Here is a 13,694-nt window from a genome sequence, read left to right as displayed (position 1 = left end):
TAAGGCGAATCGTCATTAGGATAGACAACAAAGAAATACCCACCAAACATCTTATTCTGATTTTCGACCGCTGCACACTGCCCGAGCATGTCAACGCAGGTCTCATTCATTGCCCTATCCGGTCATACATTCCGAACCTTGGGCGCTGTTTCAAGTGCCAGCGGTTCGGGCATGGTACCAACTCCTGTCGTGGCAGAACAACATGTGCCAAATGGGGCCAGCATGATCATATATCCGACAACTGCACTGCAACCAACTTTACCTGCCCGAATTGCCAGGGTCCACATGCAGCATACTCTCGCGCTTGTGAAACGTTTCAACTAGACAAAAAAATCATGAACGTAAAGGTAGCAGAAAACATCACCTTCCCAGAGGCGCGAAAGAGGTTCGCCTCTTTTCCCCTGGTGAAGTGCGCCAACACAGCTCGCCGAGGGGAGGAGCAGAGTCTGGTTTTGGCGGGGACCCAGTACCACGAGTTGGACTTGCTCCCACCCCCATATCCCCCCAGGGTTTCCCCGGGCAGCCCAACCAGCCTCTGCACCGCTAGCTCACCCAGCAGCGGCTGTGGTGGCAACAACGTCTGTTGGGGATGCCGCTCCATCCACTGCTTCTTCTCCACCGACCCAAAGCACACGCAAGGGCACAGAGGAGATGGAGACGGAGGCAGTCGCAGCGACCCCCTCCGCCGCCTCACTGCCTGTGCCATCTGTGGTGCTCACCACGCCTTCGGCACTGGCAGCACAAGCAAAGAACACCCGCAAGGGTACCACGTCAAGGGGGCCCAGTCCGCTGGGCACCCCCTTGCCTTTAGATGACGACATGGATGTCGAGCCCTTCCGGCTTTCATCGCAATGGAAGGAACGGGCTGCAACGTCCAGGTCAGTAGAGAAGGTAAAAAACCTCTTCAGATCCAGCCCTGAAAGACCCTACATAAATAGTCACACTCGAGTAGCTCTGAACACACAATAATTGGAAGAGAAAGTATTGTTCAATGGAACTGCAGAGGCCTTCTGAATAATCTTGACGACGTGTGTGAGCATCTGCATGCTAATCAGCCAAGTTTAATGTCTGTCCAAGAAACACATTTAAATTCAAATCAATCAAATTTCTTAAATAGTATATGGTATTCAGAAAGGATAGGTTTGGCTGTGCACACACCTCGGGCGGTGTAGCCATAAGAGCCAGCAAATCCCTCGCATGCCACCCTATCACTCTAAACACCATCCTTGAAGCTGTAGCAATACGCACAATATGTTTTATTAGGTTCATAACAGTATGCTCAATTTACTTTTGTCCTGATTTTGGTCTTTCTAGCATTGACTTAGAGGTGCTCTGGTCGACCATACATACATCGTAACAGGCGACCTTAATGCGCGCAACTCTCTTTGGGGCTCTTAATTCACGGATGCCCGAGGTCGCCGGATAGAGAAATTCCTTACATCTTCAGGATCATGCCTCTTGAACAAAAATAAGCCCACATACGTTAATATAGGACACAACACACACTCATAGCTTGACTTGGCTGTTGGCTGCGCAGTTCTTTTTCCTCTTCTCGAGTGGGGTGTAGGCACTGACCCGTATGGCAGTGACCACTTACCCACCTCACTAACATATATAGGTAAAGGCCCATGCAGTTCATCTTCCCACGACCGGTTCAACGAATCAAGGGCTAACTGCAATACATTTACAGAGACATCCAAACTACACCACACATCCATAGGACACCTACACGTTGAAGAAGCTACCGAACTGCTCACGGCGCACATCCTCGACGCCACCGGAAAGTCCATTCCCCACGCCTCTGGTACCCCGCGCAACCAGCGGAGGCCGTGCTGGAATGAGGACTGTAGGCGGGCGCGAGAGGCCCAGAACAAGGCGTGGGGTATCCTCCGTCGGTACCCCACGTCGGGTAACCTTATTTTGTTCAAACGGGCCAAAGCGGTCGGAAAACGTCTGCGCCGTGAGGCAAAGCGACATGGTTGGCGCACCTTCTTGACATCCATAAACTCTTACACAGACACACAAAGTCTGGACACGAATACGAAAACTACAAGGACAACAGACACACAGCTTACCCCTGGTTAGTACAACAGGGGACACACTGGACGACCAGGCTAACACACTTGCACGACACTTCGAACACGTGTTCAGTTCAGCACACTACACGAACACTTTCATGAAACACAAACATCTACGGAAAAGAAGTCCCTGCGTTATTGCAACAAGTAGCACACTTCTTACAATTCTCTTTTTGAATTCCTGAGCTGAAAGCAGCCCTGACAACATGTAAGCCTTCAGCTCCAGGTGCTGACAAGATCACATACATCATGATACAACATCTACACTCAGAAACCCTTGAAACACTTCTACATATATACAATAACATGTGGCTTTAGGGGCATATTCCTCGCTTTTGGAGGGAGGCCATAGTAGTGGCTTTCCTGAAGGAAGGGAAGGACCCTTCCTCTCCCGCCAGCTATCGGCCCATCGCCCTTACAAGCTGCCTGTGCAAGCTCCTCGAGAAGATGATAAACAGGAGGCTTGTGTACTTTTTTGAGCACATTGGTCTTCTCGAGGGCTGCCAGGCAGGCTTCAGGGCGGGGCGATCTACAAATGACCAACTTGTAGCCCTTGAATCATACATCAAGGACGCTTTCATTCACAAACAGTTTGGCGCAACGGTGTTTTTTGACCTTGAGAAGGCCTATGACACCGCTTGGCGTTACGGGATCCTGAGTGACTTGAAGTCATTCGGTGATTTGGGCCATATGCTCCACACCCTTGCTTGTCATTTGTCTGAAAGAACGTTTCGCGTGAGAGTAGGCAGCGCACTATCAAGAGTTCATGTGCAAGAAAACGGCGTTCCACAAGGTGGAGTTCTAAGCTGCACTCTTTTCATAGTTAAAATGAAATCCCTTGGGAAGGCATTGCCACCTGCAATTTCTTATTCAAAGTATGTAGACCACGTCCAGGTATTTTTTTAAATCATGCAATATGTCCATCTGTGAGCGTCAAGTCCAGCTCGGTGTCAAAAAACTTTCCAGCTGGGCAGACAAGAACGGTTTTAAACTTAACCCAGAAAAAATCACCTGTGTTGTCTTCTCCAGGAAGCGTTGGATCCATCCGGACCCAGACATTACCCTTAATGGCGTATCGATTCCTGTGAGGAAGGAACACAAGTTCTTAGGTGTGGTGTTGGATGAAAAGCTTACGTTCATCCCTGACATTAAACAATTGAAACAATGTCTAAAGGCTCTCAACATTCTTACAATTTTGTCCCACCAGTCCTATGGAACGGACAAGCAACTCCTGTTACGTATTTTCACAAGCCTAGTGGGGTCTAGATTGCACTATGAGAGTGTTGTGCGTGGATCAGCCACGAAAACAGCACTTAAAATGCTCGACCCAGTGCTTCACTTGGAGCTTCGCCTCTCTTGTGGCACATTCCGTACGAGCCCTGTACAGAGTATTTATGCAGAGTGTGACAAATTGTGCTTATCACACCAGCGACTTTATGTTGACTTGTTCTATGCCTCTAAAATTTCATCAATGGACAACCATCCTTTTAAACCGGTTTTTAATGATACACCCACATTACCGCTCTTTTTAAATCGCCCATCCTTTCCTGTTTCCTTCTCGCAGAGAGGAAGGGACGAGGTCACTATTCATGAGATCTCCTTTTTAGGCAAATTCAAGTCATCTCACACTGATCTTGTAGCACCATGGCATCTTCGTCCGGTTGCATCTGACTTGTCTTTCTTTAAATACAATAAGAACAGGACACCAAGAAGTGGGATTTTGCAGCATTTCATGGGTGTCGAGGATAAATACAGGACAGCACAGTTTTTCAGTGATGCATCGAAAACGTTCACTGCAGTGTCTTGTGCTGCGCATGGTCCCAATTTCGAAGCATATAGAACAATGAATGTAAAAACAAGTATTTTTACTGCAGAAGCATATGGCATTTTTCTGGTTGTTAGTCACATAGTTGAACATCATATTCCTAAATTCATCATCTATACAGATTCGCTGAGTGTCAGCCGTACATTGTCATCCGGGGAGTCCTCGAAAAACCATGTAGTTAACCTTGTCTTGAAATCAATTGTGGTGGCATATTCTCACAAACCTTGAGGTGACTGTGTGTTGGGTGGCAGGCCACTCTGGCATCGGCGACAATGAACTGGCGGATGAAATGGCCGCCAATGCTGCACTCCGAAACACAGTAGACATAACAACACTACCTTACAAAGACCTCAAGCCACACATAAGACAGAAACTCCGTAAAACTTGGCAAGCAGACTCGAGCGAACAGAAAGACAGCAAACTACACGTCATAAAACCACACTTGGGACAATACACTACTGACTCACAGAAAAGGCAAATTGCAGTTACATTAGCTAGGTTACGGATAGGCCATAAACATTTACCGCACTCACACCTGCTCACGGGATCTCCAGGACCCCGGTGTAGCAGGTGTGTGGAGGGCCTGTCTGTGGTCCACATACTCATACAATGCAAAGCACTTGACACAACACGACACAAACACTTCAGAGAACACTACAGACAACATATTCCCCTACACCCATCGTTTTTTCTGGGTGACGATGCCATGGTTTCTGTGGAACGCGTGATTAAGTATTTGTCGGACGTTAAGATTTTAAACCTCATTTCCTATCATGCATAATCAAATCTGGCCCTATACACCAGCCATCACGATCCTGTTTCGTTGATTTTGCTATGTAAAGTTTGCACGTTTTGATACCTACCTTTTTGTGGTAATCACTTCTCTTCAATAAATAACCCCTTCTCTGGCGCTCTTTACCCTCGTTGGCCTTCGCCATTAAACGCCAACCATTATTATCATCATCATCATCATTGTCCCGTTTTTATTTACTTCTTAATTGCACGTGTATGGTGGTGTGAAAAGCTCAGTGAAATTTTCACTTGCTTTGAGCTTCCATACCACCGGTAAATGTCACATTACAAAAACAGGGTGGCAACACAAAGGCAGAGAAGAAGAACTGATAGCAATAAGGGCAAGCAGATAAATGCCTTTTTTGTATTCTATCTTTTGTTATCGCTCAACCATGTGGTAAGCGCCAGAGCTCTGGGCCAAGCTAGACATCAACAAGAGTATAGGAGAGCGTAGGAGCTATCTTGCTTTTATCTCGTCTTTTGTCTCCTGGCCAGGCCCTGTGCGCAGCTCTTCTCCTAGCGCAGGTAGGTACAGAGGACAAGAAGATTGTTGGAGCGACAGAAGTTTTGCGTGGGTTTTGCCGCCTGTGCCCATAGGCCATCGGGATTAATTTCTCCCGTGTAGCCCGGAGCAGATATCTCCCGTGTTGCTCGGAGCTAGGTAACTTGCGCCGTATTGAAAAAGGATTTGCTCTCCGTACATTAGAAAAGTTGCGCCAGACCATTTTACACTCCGCACTTAAACACACTTCGCACCTTTTCAAACCTCCATAGCATCTCGGACGACTGTTAGAGTATACGCTGAAAGACTACAAGCAAAACCTGAATAAAACGGGTGAACAACTGAACCGGCATTGGAATTAAGAAGTTGTGAAGTACTATCTGCACTCCCACTCAAATATAAACAAAGAAGCGCGTGGCTTTTAGCGCCTGCTCACATTTTAGTAGCGGGCCACATATACGCTGTAAGAGTAAGTTACGAGAATTTGTGGAAAACTTTGCCATTAAAACACTATCCTTCGGCCTGAAAACGTTTTTACGTTAACACCATCAGTATTGTTGCCACTTTACATGGCCGCTGTTTAGCTGTTTTAGTTGGAGATAGAGAGCGAACGTCCCACTATTCATATATTTTTCGCTGAGATGGCAGCGCCCGGTAAAACGTGTACCGAGACGTGCACTATTTTGCCAGATAAGAGGCCGCGGTTTTAGTGGGGAAGATACAAAATGGAAGGGTCAACAGTTGTCGAACTTGCAGGTGTCACAAATCAAAACTCTCACGCGAAAAAAAATTCCCCGCATTTCCCCGAGGGGAAGAATGTGAAAGTGCGAATGCACGAGTTGAATTTGCGTGGTTCGGTAATGTTCGCGAAAGAGAGATCACACACACACACACACAACTACAAAGAAAGAAAGATGCATTTATTCACAGACACCTATTTGTGTTGTCGTTGTACTTGACTGCTAGAACTACAAAGAAAGAAAGATGCATTTATTCACAGACACCTATTTGTGTTGTCGTTGTACTTGACTGCTAGAGCGGATCTCAGCTTTGAAATTTCGTGTCAGTACTCCTTTAAGCGGGTGCATTAGCCCTTCTCACGCCCGATTCCTGGCCAAACCCCCACGTGGGTATGTGCCATGTCAGCGGCCAGGCAGCGCGCGCCCATCTCCCCCCGTTGCCAAGGAAGACGAGGAGATTCCTGGCCAATCCCCCACGTGGGTATGCTAAGCGGACATCGCCGGTGGACGCAGGTTCAGGGTCGCTTAAGAAGTGCATCGCACTTAAAAGATTTTCTTTACATACCAATGTTGGACAGGAATTTTGTTTTTTTTAACTGCACAATCAACACGTGTTACCATAGTGCAGGAATTAGATAAAAACTGGCGTCTTGTTCTTCATAATATATTGCATCGTGATAGCATATTTCCCTCGTCAGTGTTCTTTTCGACAAGAAATATATTAAAAACTGTTTACTTCATACCCCGTTCATAAAATGTAATTCTAGCAGAACGAAAGCACTTCGTGCTCCTTCATGGCGAGCAGAAACATTCCAGTATATAAGATTCAGTGTTTCCAAACGATTATAATGAATCCGCGTTGCCTTTCACGAGCTAACAAAAGCCTGATCAGGGCTAGTTGGTTGAACATACTCAATAATTTGAGGTACTAAACAACAGGAACCAGAAGAAACACGTAGACACAGACAAGGCGCTACTTCCAACTAAACTTTATTAGTGAAAAATCTTAGGTTAAATACACAGTTGTGACGTCATGAAAACGGAACACCAACAACGTGTGCAATCCTGCACGTGTCCTTCTGAGAACTGGAGTTCTTTAAGTGATAATGCGACCGACGGTGTACTGATGCACTTGTTTCCAGCCTTGTCAATGAATGGAGTTCTGATGAAATCGTACAACTACTAGAAGATGGTTGCTGGAATGGAGTGCATGCCTTCTCTATGGATGTTGTAGACTTGTATTACATTTTTCCTTATGATGGTTTATTCAGTGCCTTGAGAGGCAAAATAGATGATTCCGGGGTACTCAAATTCCACAGAAACCCGGTGTTAGCAGCTACAGTTTTTAGAACTTAATTATTTTTACATTCAGAGTACTGTTGTCGAATTTGAAGAGACGTTTTACTTTCAAGGGCATGGAAATTGTATTGGTTCGTCACTGGCCCCCATTCTTTCTGATATTTATTTTAGTGCCTTTGATAAATGCGTACAGACAAAACTTGCAGATGCGGATCACCTCACCATATTTAGACATGTGGATGAGTATCTTGTTGTGGTTAATGAAGTGGCCGGAACCAGCTTGATTGAACTAGTAAATGGCGTCATTAAAACGTTTGTTATCTCTTCAAAATCACTTAAGTTTACTTCAGAGCTGCTAAACAATAGTTGTTTGCGGTTTGTAGATTTGTGCCTGACTTTTCAGAACACGCACGTGTGTTGGCAATACAAGCCGCGCGCTAACAAGCAGCTGATTCTAGATGATAGCGCTCACTCGAAATTAATCTTACGTTGTGTGGCCATGAGATGCATAAAGGCAGCCTTAAACAAGTCGTGCGCGCACAAGCCACAAGACGCATTTAATGAACAGATTGCCCGGCTTAGCAATTTCGGCATTCTGTTCTGCTGTTGTGTCTGGCGTTTGCGAAGCACTTCTGCAAACATTTAAACGAAAACCGAAGGAAGGTGACATGCAAAAGAAAATAGAAAAAAGAAAGTGCACGTTACCCCATATTGGCACAGGATCTTGCATAACGTCAACAAATTTGCTAAAACGTAGGATGTCAATGTGGTGTTTAGCGCACCCTGCAAATTGGCGAAAGTTCGCCCTATGATGACGCAAAGGAAGCCGCAATCATCTTCCAAGAAGAACGGCGAATTATGCAATGGGAGTTGTCTACGAGATTCCCATGAGTTGCATGAAGTGTTATATTGGGCAAACAGGTAAGTGTTTCAACCACAGAGCATGCAAGCACTGTTGGGCAGTGCAAAACAACGCTGGTGGTCACATGGCTGAGCACTGCAAAAGGTGCACTCTGCAAGGTACAAACTGCACTCCGCTCTTCTAACAGGCCACGTATTTAAAATTGGTCAGAGATAGGCAAGAAAGGGAGATTGTGGAGGCGTACCTAATTCACAAGGCGGGAAACAAGTGCATCAGTACACCGTCCGTCGCATTATCACTTAAAGAACTTGAGTTCTTAGATGGACACGTTTAGGATTGCACACGTTGTTGGGTTTCCATTTTCATTACGTCAGAACTGTGTATGTCACCTAAGGTTTTTCACTAATAAAGTTTAGTTGGAAGTAGCGCCTTGTCTGTGTCTACGTGTTTATTCTGGTCACCGTTGTTTAGCGACTCAAAATATTCTGTATGTCATGAGCTGCATGGTTCCCGACAACCGTAACAAAACAGCTTTTCTGACTATATGGTAAAAGTTAAGTAGAAATACATCAATTCTGTTAGGGCAAGTTAAGAGACTGTGTTGCTTCAGAAAATAAAAAACGCCGTCCGAAAAGCTCAGAAAAAATTCTATGTGAACAAGAAGAGCTCACTACGTGCTTCAGGTGGAATTACGGTAAATTTAGAGCTAGGTTTGGACAGGTCAAGTCGACGGTGAGTAGAGTCCTCAAGCAGTAGCTGCGTTAGCTTGTATATTTAAAATTCGACTATCAGGTAATTCCCAGATAAATGATTTGATTGAGAGATAAGGTGGCAGCAAGTCACAAGTGTTTGCGCCAATTTATAAGACTTCAAGTATTATATTACACGCCTTAGAGGCGGTTAAATACATTTTTAACAATATGCAGCGCCGTAAAAGTTAAGCTGAGCAACACCCTGCAATTCAGTTACAAAGGTGAATTTTAAGCCCAAGAGTTATGTTAGTAGTTTTTACACGTAGGACGTAATCACTATCATCCAGTACCGACCTAAGAAAATTTACTTTGCTAAGGAAGAAACGGTAGTTTTCCTAACTTTGCAGAAAAAATGGGGCTGTGACACACACTCAAGCTTCCGCGCGGCCCCTGGCGGTCACGGCGGTCCTGTGGGCCTCCTCCACCGCCAATACCTGATCCCGATGGAAGAAAAAATAAATTTCTTCCTTCCTTCCTTCCTTCCTTCCTTCCTTCGTTCCTTCCTTCCTTATTTCCTTCCTTCCTTCCTCCCTCTATTCACAGATAACTCCAACAAAGTTGCCAGAGTTATTTAAAATAGAGCCGAACAACGCGCTGGAAGAATTTTTATTATGAGAAACCTAGCTACGCCCCCGCCATTCACAATTTAAAAACGGTCAGTTGGTTGTCTGGTTTACACGATGCTAACATTGAGGATCAACTGGGTAGGAGCAAAGAAGATTTATTTTAGGGATTAACGCGTCGGACCCACACAAGCGAAGTGGCGCGCCGTAGTTGGGGGTTTTCGAATAAATTTGATGATCTGGGGAGTTCTTACGGGCATGAAGACCTGCAACACACGGGCATTTGCTCTTTTCGACTACATCATAAAAGCGGCCACCCTGGCCGGGAATGAAAACCGCGTCGCTATGGTGAGCATCCCAACGCCTTAGCCACTGTTCCACGGTGGAGGGTGCTAGCTTTGTGTGACGCTGTGGTCATGTACTAACGAAGCGTCGAAGTACCCGCTTACGACATTTTCTGGGCACGCTTGAGACGACGGGCACCGGCACACCGGCGCCCCCACCTCCCCCCTTCTCGCCGCCATGCCCTCATTTGCCATTCTCTTGTATTTTCTGTGCATGTCTTTCCCTGTAGACATGGCACTTTGGGACAACTAGCGTAATCACTTCTATATTCTACATTTTATAAAGAAAATAGGGCCAACGTACGGTATACCATGTACGAAACCCTAGCCGAGTATGTACAGAAATCCCATAAAGTGGCAAACTTGCGCAGGTATATGCGCCTTTAAAAAGGCATTCATAAATTACATCACCAGGTGTTACATATACGGAAGCAGCAGGGAAATGTGCGTCACAGTTATTAAAAATACTGCCATAAAAATATAAACTTCCTTGGTTCCTTCTTGTGCGAGCATGCAGTTTGTTTTGTATTGGTGGTCTCTTTTGCACCGTGCCAGCCTGTGTAAGGAGTACAAACATGTGCAAAAACGCCAACAGCAATTTTTTGCTATACGTAATTAAAGGAAAAAGGCATTAGCAAGCGCGCTATATTGGTACTATTGTAGTCGCAACTATACGTTCCACGTGATCGTCCTTCTGAGAGTGCCTCTCAGTGTCGTCCGCTTAACACCATTTTTTCTACAGCAGGCCATTCAATTTCTCGAACTGATATAGGCTCACCGGTTGCACTGGGATATATATGAAACAAAAGGAAACTGCATGTGCTCTGATACAATTGTACCACTGAAGACGATTGCAAAAGTGCGGCGTGAGTAGGCGTATGATGGAAACAGAGTGGTTTCTTTAGAAGGTGAGGGCGCAGCAGAGTTCGTAGTACCGTATTTATTGGGCGTACGCAATTTTAGAGAAACTAAAAGTTTTTGTTCATAAGTAACCACTGCTATTACGTGCTCTTTTTTACGTATATGTGCCCTTTTGTCCTGTTCCTGTTAAGAACTGGTGTCCGGAAAAAAATCTAGGTCACGGAGCGATTTATCTAGTTTTTTAAACACCGGAGCTATTTTAGCTTTTGTCTGCACGTGAACATCGTTAACAGAAAGTGGCGAGGAGCAAGCTGGCTCCGTGCCAGTGTTTCGAATTGCCGCCTCAAGAAACAAGCGCTTCCCAAGGTCGGAATCGTACCTGAGTCCCTCGCTTTATGACGTCGGCGTCTGCCCGATTACGCTATCATCGCATTCGTAGCGCACAGTGTTGCCTTTGGGTTCGCAGCGCGTGCGTTGGCTTTGGCATTTTGCTGAGTTATAGAGGACCTTGGCTTCGGACTTTGCCGATTTGGACTTTTGACTTGAGCAGTATAGATATTGTTCGATGATCTATCTCATTTTGCATAAAGAAATATTCGCTTTTGCATTAAAAAACCAGATAACTTCAGAAAAGTCAAGTAAACGCTTACGATGACCACCAGATCCGCTGCTCCCTCCGTCTTTTTAACAATTGCAAAAATAGCCAAAAGTGGCACGTTCAGTAAGCTTTTCTGCAATAAACGAGAAATGTTCCCGCCAGATGATTTCTGTTTTATCTAAGCAAAAAAAAAATTCACACCTCCACATGTAGAGCAGACTCCCGATACCCCCAGCGAATACCCACTGCTCAACGTGCGAACATACGGGTGCTTCCCATCCCATGCCTTATGCACCTCACGTACAACATTGGACGACGACAGCATCGGACCCGCCTCCTTCTTCGAAAGTACGGCAGTGATTAAACTGCCCTTTACACCAACGCCACTCCCTACCCACGACAACGAGCACACGTAACTGCCGTAGTGCGCTCCGACGCCACCAACCTCGTTGCTTCCAGCCTGCAGACAACATCAACGAGCACGGCGGAAGAAGCCGCTATAGCCCTCGCCATCGCTCACGCTACGACTCCAACTGTCACGGTGCTCACGGACTCTCAAGCTGCCTGCCGCTGCTACGCTCAAGGCAGACTTTCCACCCTGGCACTCCACATCCTGTCCCAACAAAGCACTCTACCGTGAACCCGCATCGTGTGGACACCGAGCCACACATCCCTCCCTGGGAACGAAGTGGATCACGCCACGGCCCGCGACCTGCTTACCCGGGCCCTCCCAGATGAGGCCTGCCGCCCCAACCTAGACCATGGTCCCCCTGCTCTGACCCCTCTCCAACAAACCTACACCGACATCCTGTACTACAACAGGGCCTCCCGACGCACTTAGCCCCCTTATCACCCTTCGCTTTCCGTTCCCGACGCCCGCATCTGGCGAAGACTTCAAACTCACAGATACCACAAGCATGTCGCCCTCCACCGCATCTCCCCCACCTGCTATGCACCCAACTGCTCACGCTGCGACACTCCCAACACGACCCTGCACCTTGTCTGGATGTGCCCACTGAACCCCCAACCACCTGATCCCCCTTCTGTAGAGCGATGGGAGAGCGCGTTGCGCAGTTGCCAGCTCGAGGACCAGGAAGCCCTGATCTCTCGGGCGAAGGCGGGGGCGACCATGCGCGGCCTACCGGAATAGGATGGCCACCCACCGCTCCTACCTTTTTCTCTCCCCTGGACTCTCCCTTTTTCTGAATACACGTTTTCCTCCTCTCTTTCCTCCGCTATAACGCGCTCCGTGTTATTTTGACAACTTCGGAAGCTTTCACGTGTGCAGAAATGACACCCACGTTTTTTTTGTTTTTGCCTGTATCCGAAAAGCCACCAACGCCGCAAGGATTGAACTCGCGGCCCTGAGTTCAGCAGCACGCCCCTTTACCACTGAGGAATTGCGGCTTGTCAGGCAAAGAACCATTTCTTACCAAACACCTAGGCCGTCCGTGCAAACGACCGTTGCGAGGTTCCACACATAGCCAACAAACATCACGTTGTTGGCATTTGTGATTTTACGTCGCGCCACGTAAACAAAATTGTTTAATGGGTCGTAAAACCCTAGAGCGAGATCGAGAACCAGAAGGCAAAGAAGACACTTACCTTCTGAAGTTGATAATGACTTCGAAGCCCTGGTTGTAGATGAGCGTCCATGTTCCCTTGTTTCCAGTTTCGTCAGTAGCCAAGTTCGGAAATTCCAGAAAAACCCTGACCTTCGTGGCATCCCGACCTGGTAAATAAAATGTAAAATGAATACATCGTCGTTATGCTTTGCAAGTATTTGAGGTAAAATATTGTAGTCTGACTAATATTTTTCTATTTACTGCCCTATGCGCAGCAAAACTTAAAAAAACTGCATGGCCCCAAACGCCGCACATGTTTATGTCAATGCCGATATCCAAATTTCTAGAGCATTATATTTGATAGAGACTGCTGCGCCTGGGTTTTCGGAATTACAACAGTCAAGCGCTCCTAAAGCACTCAGTGTAGGATTTGGCGAAAGTGGAGTCCCCAATTAGGTGGTGAAATGTTTGAATTTACGGCGGCGACGAACCTCTTCATGCGGTTTCGCAAGACATCACGCAGAAAAAAACTTTCGCGAGAATGTATTGCACTGCACTTTTGCCTAATTTATATCCTTTTATCTCGAGCCTCTGTACAAACATGTATAAATTTTTAGCGTTCATAAAAGATGAGGGAGGGAGGGAGGTCATACATCTTTGTGCTTCCGAGGCCGATCAAATCATGGCTCTTTTATTTTCTTTACACTTTTACTCTACCCACAACGTGTCCTTGCGGAAAGGGAGAGGCAATTTATTAAAAAGAAGAAGCGCAGTTATTTCATAATTAATTTGCGAGCAAAACATTGTACTGGTTACACAAAAAGTGAGGGTGCTACCCAATTCAAAATTGTCAGTCCAAAAAAAATTTCTTTACAACAAATGTTTTAAGCTGTGCAGTGCATCGATGGCCAAA

The 13,694-nt window shown here is 46.3% G+C and overlaps 1 protein-coding gene across 1 annotated transcript in view; it reads right to left on the bottom strand.

The window, feature by feature from the left end:
- LOC144141235 (dipeptidyl peptidase 1-like) overlaps positions 1-13,694 on the bottom strand; it is a 44,882-nt gene that overhangs the window by 14,002 nt on the left and 17,186 nt on the right. The window contains exon 2 of the mRNA XM_077672794.1: positions 12,822-12,948. Coding sequence (XP_077528920.1) covers positions 12,822-12,948 — 127 coding nt within the window. The remainder of the gene's footprint in view (positions 1-12,821; positions 12,949-13,694) is intronic.

Source organism: Haemaphysalis longicornis, unplaced genomic scaffold, assembly GCF_048455015.1.
Source record: "Haemaphysalis longicornis isolate Haplotype H1 unplaced genomic scaffold, Haemaphysalis longicornis Haplotype H1 scaffold_6, whole genome shotgun sequence".
Taxonomy (NCBI): domain Eukaryota; kingdom Metazoa; phylum Arthropoda; class Arachnida; order Ixodida; family Ixodidae; genus Haemaphysalis; species Haemaphysalis longicornis.
Note: the sequence above shows the minus strand (reverse complement) of the source record. Positions and strands in the feature narration are given on the sequence as shown.